The 15,502-nt window shown below is 31.4% G+C and overlaps 1 protein-coding gene across 7 annotated transcripts in view; it reads left to right on the top strand.

Moving 5' to 3' along the window:
- Window positions 1-3,346: 3,346 nt before the first annotated feature.
- Window positions 3,347-15,502, top strand: part of LOC129953205 (synaptotagmin-7) — a 45,305-nt gene continuing 33,149 nt past the window's right edge. For 2 of the 7 annotated variants that reach the window (XM_056066145.1, XM_056066139.1), the window contains exons 1-4: window positions 3,504-4,128; window positions 4,243-5,222; window positions 9,048-9,210; window positions 10,246-10,392. In XM_056066145.1, the coding sequence (XP_055922120.1) occupies window positions 9,050-9,210; window positions 10,246-10,392 (308 nt within the window). In that variant the 5' untranslated portion in view covers window positions 3,504-4,128; window positions 4,243-5,222; window positions 9,048-9,049. The other 5 variants (XM_056066140.1, XM_056066141.1, XM_056066144.1 and 2 more) reach the window with 5 other exon arrangements.

The raw sequence follows: 15,502 nt of genomic DNA, 5'->3' as shown, positions 1-15,502 counted from the left end.
AAAATGTTCAAAAAACAGTTAAGCATGGAGGAGGGAGCATTATAGTTTGGGGTGTTTAGCATCGTCAGGATAGAGAAAATTGGTGTGAATATAAATAATAAATAATCAATGAAAATCTGGAGGAGTCGATGCTGGTGGTGGGTCTGGAAGATGACTTCGTCTTTCAACAAGACAACGACGCTAATCATATGGCTTTTCTTTCGTTCTTCCAAGATCAGACTGCTCGATTGGCCGGCCCAATCACCAGATTTGAATCCAATCGAGAATTTGTGGTATATTTTGGACTCCGACCTCGAAAAAGGGGAAGCTACGAATCGCGACAACTTATTTGACACCAAGCGTACATCCTGGAAAAATATTGATCCCCAACATTTGAAAAATCTCGTGGAAAGTATGCCAAGGCATCAACAAACTGTTATCGACGCTAAAGGAGGGCATACGAGGTACTAAATAAGTTCAATTCCAATCTTTTATTGATTGCGTACTTTATTTTGTCTTATACAAAAAAATGAAATTTTAATCGATTTAAATATTTCTGTTTCAATTTTAATATGTTTAATAAGTATTCAATTAGAAAACATGAAATAAAAAAATAAATGTTCGATATATTTCGTTTTTTTATTATTATTATTATTGGCTTATTATTTGTCATCCATTATAGCACGAACACAAAAATTACATCGGTGCGTACTTTATTTTGTCCTGTACTGTAGATCAGTGCAAATAATAATAATTTTTTTAAAAATTTTACATAATGTCAAAAAGTTGCATAAAATTAACTTTGAGGTAAAATCTTTTTTTTTTGTAAAATATTTAAGGTATAACAAGTATTCTTTATTCAGTTTTTTTTTATTTATAAAAAAACATTACTTGATTTTTTTGTTCAAAATTAGCTTTACTTTTAGCTATTTCGGGTTAGCTAAAATGTTCACTTATTTTCAATTCGCTGTGATTAAAAACACTCACGTTTTTTTGAGAGTCCTTTTTGCATTATTATCTGTAAAACAACATTTATTTGAAGTCAATATCATTATTGGTACCTTAGATATGGACGACGAAAAAAGCTTCCCGAACGTACAAATAGATAGACACACACCTACAGACATCTCGCTTAAAATCTTTTATTTAGATTATACCGACCTTGAAACGTAGAGAAACGTCAACATTTTTAATTCGACAAATCGGACTGATTAAAATAACTCCTTATGGGAAGTTAATATATTTTTTGTATGAAAGAAGCTGAGTTAAAAAAATAGAGAAAATTTCATAGAAATATGTCGGTTCGTTTTTGAGTAAATTCAAATTTTCGATTTTTTACCAGAAATTTGTAAGGGACCTACTGTTATTTTTGATCTGACAAAAACTATAGAACAAACGCCTTATGCGAATCTGGATAGAACTTTAGTTTCCATTTTTGAATTCAATCGATCCAAAGGTTTTTCCTGTAGGGACGATGACAGACAGAGAGGGACGGAATCGCGGGACCCACATTTTTTAACTTCTCTGCCATTGTAGTGTCACATCTGATTACGAATTCAAAACTTGCCATATAGTAACAAAATGTCACCAAAATAATCCATTTGAAAGCGTTTAGTCCTAGCAAAATAAAAAGCATCCTAGACTTTTATTTTTGAATACACATTTTTTTGAAGTTCCTTAAACGACAAAAAAATGTTATTTGCAATTTTTAAAGGGCATCAATGGGAAGTTATTGGGATGGGCTACATCCAAACCCCCTTTTCTTTAAAATTGAATTGAAACAAAAATACTACAAGGAATAGAAACAAACAAACACCCACAAAAAAAAACCTTACTTAAAAAATGCTTTAAACCTAACCTTAGAACTCAAATCCTGAGGCGTTATTGTTTACTATTTTTATTACAAAAAATAACAAAGAACTTGTTTTTTTTTTTTTGGAAATTTGTCAACATTTGTAAATCTCAAAGTGATATTTCAAACGAAGACATATCCTGTATCCTCTTTGAATATGCCTACATACATAGCATAATAATAGTAGAGCAATCACTTTTTTCTTTCCGTATTTTCTTTTTTCTCAAACTAAAAGAAAATGAGTGTTTTTCCGAGAGAACTTTGTGTACGTATCGTATCTTTTTCATTTGTTTGATACACACATGAAACATTTTCTCTTTGCTTAAAATCACGACACCAGTGATGTTAATGAACTATTTTGTTTCAAAAACATTTGTACTGAAATTGTTGCGTATAAATATAAATACAGGGGCGTCACCTAGTGGTCACATTCTAGTTCTTTTACTTCACCTTTTGTATACAAAACTAACAACGACTCCACATTGTAGCTGCGGTGAACTTAAAAAGTACCAGCTCCATGATAATCGCAATCAAAGCAAATAGAGGAAATACTTTACATATTGTGGTTTATTCCTTTTCGTCGAAAAATGCTATTTTGATAGTGTTGTTTCAAAATTTAATTATTAATTAACGCAAAGAAATTAAGAAAATCAACAATGTTATTTACCTCGTATAAATAAAACATATGTTTTTTTTCTGATGGTTGCAATATAAAATGTAAGAAATTAGGTGGCTCAACAGTCCGTTGTGACTTAAAATTCTCGACCATTCCTGTGTGCCAGTAATGTTGTTTGAAATGGAGGGACCTACAGCTTTTAGCCGAATCCGAAGCGCTTTTCATGACAGGAATTGCTCTTGGAAGACTTGACAATAGGCAAACCTATGCCATGACAGTCCTACGCACTAACCCTCACGCCACGGGTACCACACCAATAAAAGATGTAACGTGTTCAAAATATTGATATTTTCCACTTTGCTCTTAAGAGTATGTTTTTAGAGTTTTTATTCTTATCAATACAAACCATGAGATATTACAATTTTTATTTCTAAATTGAGAAAAATTATCTTCGTAATTTCTTTATATTTGTTTCTAAAGTAAGTTAGTTTCTTTAAAGGTTAAAACGATGTTAAAATTTCATACTTCAAAATTAAAAAAAAAAAAACAAACAATTTCTTAAAATTTAAAAAATACACAAATTTGAAGAAATGTTTAAATTCTGAGGGAATACCTATTTAATTTAATATGGTTAATTTTACACTTACTGCCATGAGTAAAAAGTTAAAACAGCTTTCACCCTTAATTTAGTTAAAAAACAAGGTAAATAGTAACACATATTTTTCACAAAACGCAGTACTTACGAGCTGCAATAACAGTACAATAGTAGGAAAGAATTTTCATATATGACTTGGTAGCAAATAACACATTATTGTATGTATCAAGAGTACTAGTTAACTAAAAATCCAACAAACCTAACATTTAATGGAAAATTCAATGAAAATGAGAACTCAGTTGTGGTAACGTGCTTCATCCCTTTCATTGCATAGGCAAGGGAGCTGACATAATTTTTTCCAACAATCTATACCAACATTCAATTCTGTACATACTTTTTCTATTAAAGAGGACAAACATTTCGTAACTCTTTTTTTGTAAGTCATAATCAGTTAGGTCGGTGAGATATTAAGAATTCGGCTTTATTGTTGTCCATTTTTTATTTCCATTTTCTTCCATGACATGATAAAAAATACCACCGACAATAAATTACATTTGATTCGAGAATTTTTAATAAAAAAGGAGCTTAACGAAAATAATAATTAAAAAAGATACATCTTTTATTTTAATAACGTTTACATATGGTTTTGTTGAATCTCAGAAAAAATTTTTAAAATTATTATTGAAAGTTTTAGGACGTGTCTATTTTTATTATCGTATGTACTTGGAATTTTATATATCTTTCCCGAATAGGAAGTCAACTCTTTATAAAATATTTCTATTCTTATCGGAACAAAGTTTGAACTTAATATTTTTTTTACATAACAAAGAAAAAGAACAAAAATGTAGAATTCATATAATTAAGAGTGAAAGCATTGTGCATACTTTAAGGTGAAATACAAAAAAGCGGGCGTATCATGTCAACATATCTTTTATAAATTTGATTGAAAAAAGCATAGAGAGGATGTATTCTTTCTTTTTTTAAGTATTTTCTGGATTTGAAATATTATTATGTTTCTATCTCTGTGACAGTATGATTGATTAATGAAATATAACATGTTCTCAGGAAATTTATTATTAATTTCGTGTAAGATTGTTGTCTAAAGCTGAATTTAATGTTACACTTTTTTTTTTAATTATTTCATTTTAAAATATCGCCGACTAAACATTAACACGTATACCAAAAATTTTATATTTTTAGAATATACAACTAAACGGCATATCCCGAAGGTGAACAATAGTGTGATTTCTAGTTAAAAGAAAGTTAATTTAATAAACAACACTCTCAATCAAAGTAATATTTAAAACGAAAAAAAAACATTTGTGTAAAACAAAAATTAAAGTGGAACAACGGCGCGACAATATTTTTGGTTGTTGAGTGGTTTGAAATATGTTTTTCTTTTATTTGCTTATGCGGTGTTAATAATCTTTTAATATCATAAACCTAAAAAATACGTCGATAATAATACCCATAAATATTCTAAAGATGTTTTTAATAAATCGGACAAACGTATAGCTTAAATTTAAATTATATTTCTTGGACTAGGTTTGCGAAGCACAAACAAAATTAAAAAAACAAAAAAAAAAACAAACAAACAAATTAGAAAAATATAAAATACATACAAAATTTAAAATTCAACGAATTAGTGTTAAGTAGAAAATTAAAACAAACATTTGTATTTATAATCCAAGACTTACATTGTTATATTGCATTCTGTTTTAAGAGAATTATTACTCAAATGTTAAATGATTAATATTTACAATTAATAAAATATACATTCTGAACAAAAAAAAAATATTGTGAAAAAGAACATAAAATAGTAAGAAATCGTATTTTGGAAAATTTAACTATGTACCCACAACTCATGGAATTATAATAATATTAAAATATAATCGATATATTAGTGCCTCCATAAGTGCGACACATAAATTTAATTTCATATATTAATCAAATGAATTTTTGTGAAAGAACAAAACAAAATGATAAGCAACAAATATTCTCCAGATTTTAATCGAATGTTAAACTAATCAAATTCCAGAAGTCACAAAACATGTAACAAAACTATTTTATATTCCATTGACAGCAGGAATAAATTAGTAGAATCACTTTGTTTTCTTAAAAGTAGAAAACGGTTCAAGGAAATATATGCATATTGCTTGAGATCCAACAGAAGAAAAAAGGTAAGTTTGTTTTTTATTTCCTTTCAACTTTTTTACAAATCCTTATTATAAGATCCCAAAATGCTAAGATTCGTTTTTATGAAAAATGCATATACACATTATAGGTAGTTTAAAAACTAAAAATGAGGACAGCCGGTTTGAGTATTTTTAATTGTTAGTTATTTTGTTTTGTTTTTAATTATGTAGGTATCCGACGTCGAATGGTTTGTGATTTTTGGAGGTTCCTATTTAACTTTCGGTAGCTGCCAAAAAGGATAGCTGCAATTCAGTTATTTTGATTTTCATTCGTAGACATTTTGGTCCCAGTTATATTTTTGCCGTTTTAAGTAAACTAGGCAATTTTGATTGTTATTTAAAAATGAAAGTGTTTTTGTTGTATTGTTTGAATAGGAGTTGTCCTGCAGCGGGTTCATAGATCTATAGTTTTTATCCTGTAATTAGAAAGAGTTGTTCCAAAAGAAGTTCTTTTTTGTTTAATGTCACACACACATAAACACAATCATTTTTGATGGAACTCTTGATTTTAGATTTTCTAAATTCCATTCTGCTGGTCTGATAAAAAGTGATATTTACAAAATGTGACAAAGCTAGAGCTACAGGAAATAATCCCCCAAAAATGTTGTTATTATATTACTATGCATGTATTCCCTCAGTATATATTGTTAACTTACCTACCACACATTTTTGAATACTACGATTGCAAAAAGGCCAATTACATCAATTGTCTGACAGACATTTTCTTCATTATTCTTATCAAAACTAATATGTTGCTGACAGGAAACGCCAACACAAATAGTTGGTCCGCTATGTTACAAAATAAATCTATTTCGTGGTAGCTACGAAGCCTTTGATACAATAACTGTCCGAATTTTTCGGATCAGTAGAAAGTTCCTAAGTGGAGGCTTCGCTTTGGGAAAATGCGGGATATGAATATAGCGAACATCGAACTTCGAACATGCTTAATGTTTTAGATATTGTTCTTTGTTGTTACATACGATTACATGAAGGCCGGAAACCTAGCTTTGTATAAATACAAAATTGTAAATCTGGTTTGCCTATAAGCTGAAATGTCAATTTACATATGCTCACATAAAATTTTGCTATCAATTTACCACACAAATGAAATCTTTGGACCAATTTAATTTATCTGAAGCGTTTAAAAAATATAAAAATAAGAACATCGAATTATAAAGAGCTAACCTTTACTTAAATGAACAAGTTTATGCAGTTCCTAGCACTAACCATCACGCCACGGGTACATGCTACATTGTTATCCGTTAATATAACGGTAAAACAGGGTCAAAAAAGGTAGGCGATACTCAAGCGACCTAAATAATACAACGATAATATCATCCAAAATCAATTTGAACACTCTTGATTGAAGACTTAAGTAAGTTCAAATACCACCTAGAAACGTAAATTATACTGAAGCATATACATATGTAAGGCTTATAGATAAAACCACATCAGAAGTGAAGAAGAACTGCTTGCATCGCCTTCATAGCGTAAGTGGCATTTTCGGCGACATTCTTCCTTAATTTCTTTCTTTTAATTTTTAAATAAATTAAACAACAGAATTGAAGACTCTGTTCCTATACACAGATTATGTCTGCTGATTTTTAAAATTCATTCTCAATAAACTTGAAAAACGATACCAAACCCATGTAATGTATACCTGCTGATTTTGCAGAAGCCTTCGACAAAGTAAAGGAATTTGGAAAACCTAGGACATGGATTTCACCGCGTCTATAAGAACTCAACATATTTTCAATGATGATACAGTCTCATTAGCAATTTGTGTTTCCTCAGGTCTTCCAGAAGGGTGTCATTTGGGACCTCTGTTGTAAGCTGGTAAAAAGATACATTTTTGATATAAATATCTATGTTAGCAGATTAGTTTTAAAAAATAACTTATTACGTTTTGCATGGATACGAATAGAATTAAAATCACCGTCTTCAATTAGGTACGTCTAAAATTCGGAAACAAATTTCTAACTCGAGCTTTTAATGAAACATGACATTACGATGGTAGAAAAGTCGACAAAAAATGGGTCCTCCAATTCCGTCCGTCTGCCTGTCTGTCCTGGCCCCTACATCTCAAAGCCTAATGTCAATTAAGTTCAAACTGGGAAATTAAGGTTTTAAGCCGGTTAGCGTAAGTCGTTTTTTTTTTCATTTTTTAATACAAAAAATAGCAGCTGTCTCCATACAATTTTTCGGTTAAAAATCGAAAATTTGAATTTTTTATAAGTTAACCAATACATTTTCTTAAAACTTTCTACATTTTTTTTCTAAATTTGGCTTCTTTTTACAATAAAACCATATTCCGGTATTGATCCAAAAGACCGTTACTTTTTTCTAAGTTTTCTCAAGAATGTAAATATTTTTTTTATTTTTAAAAGTGTATTGATTTTTATTACAAAACTCCTAAAATGTATATTCATAAGAAAAATTTAAAAATGTTGTATGTAAAAATCAATTAAAAAGCGCTCCATTGATTTTTCAAAAAAATAAGTTAATCTAGGTTTTTGTTGAAAATAAAAAACCTTGTTTTGCATTTTTAAATCTTAAAGTACAATAAATATTTTTCAACATACCTTTTGGAAGGCATAAGCAAGTTCTAGTGACCCAATCGTGCATTTATTTCATTCAGTATTGAACTAAATAAATACGAAAGTGAAAAAATAAAGTGATACTTTTGTTAAATTAATGGCAAATTGAAAAACATGAGGAAAGTTTCATATCTATTGATATAAAGGCTTTGAATCTTTTGAGATTTGAAATGATGAGATTCTTAAACGCGTAATTTGTGAGTACAACATAAAATGTTCTTCTCAACTTATTCGTTAACCTTAATTTATTTTTATTTAATATTTAGAGAAGTTATATACTTAAATGTACCGATTTCCTTAAATTCAAGAACCAAACATTTTTTTTCTACAAATTTTAAGTTTTGTTGACTCCTTGAAGATCAAAATAATTCCTAGCATCTACGAGTAAGCAGACTTATAGCGATAATAATAATTTACTCCCCAAAATTGAATTAAAAAAACTACGTCAAAAAAGCCCGAAAGGTTTTCATATCACTTCCTCTCTCATTTTTTGGATTTTTGTAGCGTTCTACGCATTAATAGAAAAAGAAACAAGAAAACTATATACGAGTATAATATTTTTGGGAAAAAGCTACGTTTCAAAGCAATTTCTTACATTTCTGCGTGAAATGCAAAAAACTCTAAACGATTGTGTTTTAACTCTTCAATAATGGAATGTTTTCATATGGAAGGTAGTTTTACTTTAAAAGAAATAAGCATTTCAATTTAATTAGTCACGATTCGCGTTAGGCTCTCTTTTTAATTTTTTAAAGATTAAAAATAACATACAAATATTTTGGTCAAAATTGAAAATTCGAGTTTAAAAAAATATTTATTTATTTATTTCTTTATTAATATTGACAACAAATTAAAATCTATTGTTAACAACTTTCTTAAGAGCGCTAGCATCAAATTACTTTCAGCTCTGAAAAAATATATATATACCCCTTATATAACTTTTATTTTGTTTTAAAGTTTTCTCAAGAACTAATTAACCGCTTTCAATAATTTCAATAAATTTCCGCACGAGCTTTTATACTGTCTTAAAAATATATGATGATCGAAGCGTTCGTGATTTTATAGGTTATGTTGGGAAGAACAACTGAATTTGTTTTTCTAGGAAACTAAACAATTATAGATCTTACTTAGCATATTTAGGGCCCTGAAATTTTTAAAATTTAAGTATAATTTTTTAAAATATTTTAACAACATTTTTCTATTTACAATTCTACAGCAATGACAAGTATAATACTAATAGGATGCTTGGCAACACTGGGAATCATCATCGCGATATCTCTTTTCCTGGCTGGTGGCTATTTATGGTGGCGACATAAACGTTCCCAATTACAATTTATAGAGCCAAATGAAGATGAAGATTCGAGTAATTATAGTATGCGGTAAGAAAAACAATTAAATTATGGTTTATATAATAGATACATGTACATATAGTAAGTATAGTCATATAAAATATGCCATAAATGTGTGTGTTCATAAAAGGATAGCTGTTCGATTTAAAGCCCCCACAAGAAAAAGTCTAAAGGTATCAAATCACACTTTCTCGATAACCATTCCATGTAACCACTTGCGCAAAATATCATAGTTGTCGGTGATCCTGGCCAGAAGCATTTTCAAAGAAGTGTGGACCGATGATGCCTTCAGCCCAAAATCCACACTAATCATTAAGTTTATTTAGATGCATTGACACCTCATCAATCGTGGATTGGTGTCGTCCCAAATCCGGAAATAAAGATAAGGTCAATTTATTTCAGTTTCTGAATTGGAAAACCTAAAAAATTTTGGTGTTTTAGCATTATTTAATAATTTGAAATCTGCAACTATCATATATTTTTTTTTGTATTAGGAGATTTGCATCTTATGAATACGATGAAAGGTTTTATAAAATCAATTTCTTTGTTTAAAATTAAAAATTCTTTGACAGGATTTTGTTCTCAAAAGCTTCAAACGCCAAAAGCTCCTTAACAAATCCGCTGTATACGCTCTTTTTTTTGCTATTAAGAATGATAATGGTAACTCTGTTGAGATGAAGATATTATTAATTATTGTCAGTATCCCATCAGCCAGCACTGGGATACTACTTATTGTATAACTTTTTGTAGAAACAATTCTTTGAGAAATGTCACTGGGTTACACATTTTTTTAGTGGCTTTTTTCCCGAGGGTACATCAGGTGCTGCTTTGCTCGTAAGGCCTGTTCTGACAATTTTTATTAGACAAAGTATAGACAAATTTGCGACTTGGTGTGAACTTCACAGGCATTATGCATTATGTGTACATTTGTCTTTAAAATATGCCAATCTTACATATCTAAATCTGAATAGAAAAGACTAATATTTTCGTAATTAGTAAATCAAAACTCGACAAGAATTTCTATTTCAAATATGTGTTAATTACTTTTTTTATTAATACCCTTAGCTTGCCACATTCAGCCACACAAGAGATTCAACAAGAACCTGCACAACCATTGAAGCCGCCCCCACTACCACAGCAATCAACACCAATACAAAATAATATCAACAGGAAACTGAATGGTTTCCTTAATTTGAAAACTCCTTTAATTGGGTAAGTTCGATAATGGATGTACGAGTTGATGTTACCAATGCTTTATTTTTTAAATGGTTTTTGTCAGTTCTTTTTATATAAGTTTACTATAAGTAAAAGCATTACGATATCACTATTTCATGCCTGATTCTTAAGTCTTTATACTTCCTACTCAACAATTGTGCATTGTTTTGGTGGGTTTTTGAGATCATCAAATAAGCAATAAAGGTTGTTTTTAGACTCTATTATAAATATAAGGGTTTCGTTCGATTTTGGGCAAGTAGCCGCTGCGGCTAGTTTGAATAAATTCCAGCCGGGAACCAACATTTTCAACCACTTTTTAAAGCATTTGGGGCAGTATGTCACTAATTACGCCCCATATATTATCTTCCAAGGCATCTATCGTCTCATTAGTCTAGACCAGCGACTTGACATAACTATATAAAAACTGATTGCACGATCTTGTGGGGAACACGCCACAAGCCCACGACAACTCCCGTTTGTATGGGAGTCGCCGATATAGCTCTTGCAATGTGACCTCGAGCAAGTTTTATCAAGAAGTTGTCAATTTTATTGATTTGAGCCTCTTTGTATAGGACCTCGTTAGAATAGTAGTGCACGAAAGAAAATTTGGCTGTTCGATTTAAATCGGCACTGCTTCGTAAACACTGCCGCTCGAACACCCGAAACTTCTTCATCTGGGAAGGGGCAATGTTGAACCACACAGGACAACCATAAACGATCATCGGCCGCATGAGGGCAATGTAGCAAATTACCTTCACTCTTGGGTCAAGCCGATTGCTGAAAAACAGCCGTTTCGTCAGAGCGAAGGCATGTATATGTCTGTCAAAATATAAATACTGATCTAACCAGATACCGAGGTACTGGACTACACTTTTGTTTGTTAATCGCCTCCCATGAAGATCAACGATGACCATCTTGCGCTAGCCAACGGAACCGGGAGCAGAATTGTCTCCGACTTCTGCACTTTTATTTTCCGTTAAGCATATCATAAAGCATATCATAAAGTATATACAACAATGGATTGCTTACGCCAAGCCTGCTCAGTTTTAGGTAAAGACCCTCTAATCATACGGTGTCAAAGGCCTTTTCCAAATCAACCAGAACAGCACCTGAGCATTGAAAAATTGAAAAATATTGAAAACAAAAAACCGGAGCAACCCGTATCTCTGTCAAAAAAAGCCTATTTTCATTAAGGTTGACGTGTGCTATATTTTTGTTCTCAAATGTCGGTTTTACGGAGTGATTTGATATGTTTTGTTTTTGGGTCTGGAAGAGACTTACTTAAAAATGAACTTACAACATATAAAAACCAAAAGAATTCAAGAACTCGGTTTCGAATATTTGTGATGAAATCAGTAACAAATTGATCAAGTTAAGTTCGATTTGGAATAAAATAAAAAATTATCATGATAAAACGCGTATTTTATTGAAACCCTTCTAGAAAAGACGTAGATTCGTACAAGCATCGTATTCAAACTTTCAAAGAAAATTCTCGGTGTCTGTTTGATTTGCAAATGTTAAGATTTTAATTTATGTCAATGTGGAAACAATTCAAAGTACCAATGGAAAAAAGACAATTTTTGATGGACCAACGAACCCAACGTACCCGAATACCCATGATGTTTAGTGCGATGAACTGTCATGCGAGAGGTCTTGGGTTCGATCCCTGCCTATGCCACCTAAAGTTTTTTTTTCACGGGTATTGCCTCTTGTGAGGAGTTGAAAAATTCTCCAAGAGTAATTCTTGTCATGAAAAGTGCTTTCTCAAATTTGCCGTTCGAATTCGGCTTAAAACTGTAGGTCCCTTCCATCCCTGACAACAGTACTCGCACATGGAATGGTTGAGAGTCGTCAGTCACTAGGCCCTAGTTCTCAAACGGAATGTTGCGCCACCCAATTTATTTTTATTTAACGAACCCAACGAAAAATGATTGTAAGCAATGTCGAAGTCAGAGTGACAAAGCAGATTACAAAAAGCCTTCAGAGAAAAAGAAGATGTTACTGAAGTTGAAGAAATGAGACTACAAATCTTACTCTAACATGATTATATCAGTCGGCAATTCCAATCTGTCCAGAAAATTTAAACACACAGAAAGTTATAAACTTTTCAGCAGTTGTAATAACTCTTGACAGATTTGGGATTTCAGAGAGGGCAGCATCAGCAATTTTTTCGGCAACTCTTCAAGATAATGGAATGATTTTGCCAATGTTGTAGATAGGCACAAAATCAGACCTCTCGTGAGAAGAGAGGGCATCTCTATCTTCCTTGTCGATGTCTTTCTAAGAGCTGCAATTTGGAATTTATTTCAATCGACGAAAAGACAGATAAAAGAAGGAAGGTTGTTGTTGAAGAGCATTTGAGTCTATTGAAAGAGCCTGGATATGAATAATTAAGACATCTCTGACTTCCAAGTGGAAAAGATGAAACCGTAAGTACAAAATTAAAAGGTTTCTTCGATGAAACAGAGATTGTTAAGGCTGGAGTTGTAGTTATTGGAAGCTATGGTACAGTTGTAAACACCGGTTCCAAGTGAGGTGTGATTTGTCGGTTGGAACTAAAGCTAGGAAAACCGTTGCAATAATGGTTCATATGCCAATTGAATGCTAATGAACTGACATTAAGACACTTATTTCAGCATCTCGATGGAACTACGACCGTACCACATAGATTTATAGGCGCTTTGGGAAACAAGTTGAAAGACTGTGACAACTTGCCAGTAGTGTTATTTCGGACAATCGAATGAAACCTTCCAGGTATATCAAACCATCAGGACTGATCAACGGTACTTGTTTCAAATTTGTCAAAATCAATGTGGTCTTTCGTTTTACCAAAATTCAATTTTAATGCTAAGGATTACAGACTGAAATGGGATTATTTTGTGTGTCTCACCAATATTGTAAAATATCCGTCTTGAAGTCATTAGTGAATGTGTTCTTGATATTAAATTGATTTAAACTCTTATTCTTCCTTACATAAAGTGTTATCCTCACCACACTCAAGCAACGGAGCGGTGAATTAAGCTCGTAACTGAAACTTCGGCTGCTGTTTGTACCCCAATAAGACGTGATGGACTTATAAAAGCAAGAATTGAATCTCGGAAAAGAATGCCTTTTTTAAATCTAAAATAGATTTCAAAATTTTGTAAAAAGAAACTTCCAAGGTCTTAAGCCCTTGTTCCTCTATACCAGGTATTATTATTGGCTAACATTTGACTATCGAATTTGATCTGTGTAAGGTCATAGTCAAAAGAGAAACTTTCACAACAGGAACAATATGTATGTATGTCAATTTCAAGAAAGCCAGTTTTTTTGATTACCTTATTATAAAAGCTAATGATGTTTTAAAAAAATATATGGTAAAGTAGGAATATCATCACATGACAAGTAACGTGTTATTTTTATTTCGATAGTATTGGAGCCAACTAAAAACTTCACCTTGATAGCCGTTATTTGGAAAATAGTTATTGGAAATTGTGCAATGGAGTTGAACTGAGTTGAGTTGAATTACCTTACATGTATGAAAAGCTTGGTGGAAATTAAAAATGTGAATATCATTTACCGCATTAGCAAAATGACAGATTTGAAATTAATCTAAGCTTTAATTCTAATAAAAAAAAAGAACTTTTTGTAAAGTGACATGAAACATTCTTTTCTACTTTTTATGAAAGCAAGTATCTCCGATAGGGAGTGATTGAATTTTTTATTTTGCTCGGAAATTAGTTTTTCTAAAAAGTAGGCCGTTCGTTGTTACGCAGTTGAAATACTTTTTATTTCCCAATCAATGCAACTGACATTCTTTTGTGTTTTAAAAGTTTTCAACATATTTTTGTAAAACTCAAGAAAAAGTCATTTAGTAATAATTGGCCAGTTTATATTTCTAAGATCTTAGCGATTACCGTATTCTCAGAAAAGAAAGCAAACATTTTTCACAAAAATTGTTCACTATTGCTGTGAAAAATCTAAGAAGAGAATTTAATTTGTATAATTCTCAAGCATCACATACATTTAAAAACGATGAAAACAAATGAAAAGCTTACTTGATTGCTACTTGAGAATGAAATTTTTGTAACTTCTAGGAAGTTGTTGCATCGGTCCAATTTGTAAAATTGAAATTTGTACATATCTCGACGTTTTAAGGTCTCTAAGTTCGAACGTCCCTATGTTCGTGAAGCTTTTTTCTTCGTACATATCTCAAGAACTGGAAGGGATATCCTTTTCAAATATTTGTTCTATACCGATAATAAAGCAGAAAGATGCAGGTACCATTTTCAAAAAAATTGTAAACAAATGTAATATTTTTTTTAAAAATCAAAAACGAAAATGGTGACACTTTTTTTCATCAAATATTATTAGGATTTGTGCAGAAAAACATTTATTGAAATCAGTTCATTAGTTCCTGAGAAAAATTATAATATAACTAGCTGACCCAACATACGTTGTATTGTCATATAAATAATTTCTAGAGAATATTTTGATAGAAATAAATAACTTATTGCAAGTGTGTAAGGATATGGTATACACGTGGTAGACAAATAGAGCGCTGTAAACGCTGAGAAAATATAAAAATAACAAATCACCGAACAAACTTTATCAATAGATTTGTATGACACCAAGTCTCCTGGTATCGTCTTGAGATCTAATTCGTTGACATCCACATTTTTTGCTGCTAAAATTGATTTTGCTGCCAGACAGTCATGATTTGTATATTGTCTGTGTACATTGGGAAATATCTGGTCAATGAGAGTATCCTGTGAATCAATAATCGTGCACAAATCGACCGGTAATTTTATGGACCTAGTTTCATCTGTTTTAACTTTTCCGTCGCCTATATTTAATAGTTGTTTTAAGAATGTTTTAGTAGATGGATCCTGAAGCATTTGAACACTCATATTTACTTTCAGTTGTACTTTTTTCACATTACGCCCGCCGCCGCGCCGCAGTGGCGATAATTTTAAGCACGCGTTAATCTCATCGGCGTACGTTGAACGCGGAATAACGTTAAGTATTTGTCTGATATCACCTGAAAGGAGTGACAGAGTGTTGCCAAATAGCCTGTCATTGTTTTGTAAATCTTTCAATGTCCTGTTAAAATCCTTGTCCTGCCGGA

The sequence above is a fragment of the Eupeodes corollae genome, chromosome X (genome assembly GCF_945859685.1).
Source record: "Eupeodes corollae chromosome X, idEupCoro1.1, whole genome shotgun sequence".
NCBI classification, from domain to species: Eukaryota; Metazoa; Arthropoda; class Insecta; order Diptera; family Syrphidae; genus Eupeodes; species Eupeodes corollae.
This window is presented reverse-complemented; position numbering and strand designations above follow the sequence as displayed.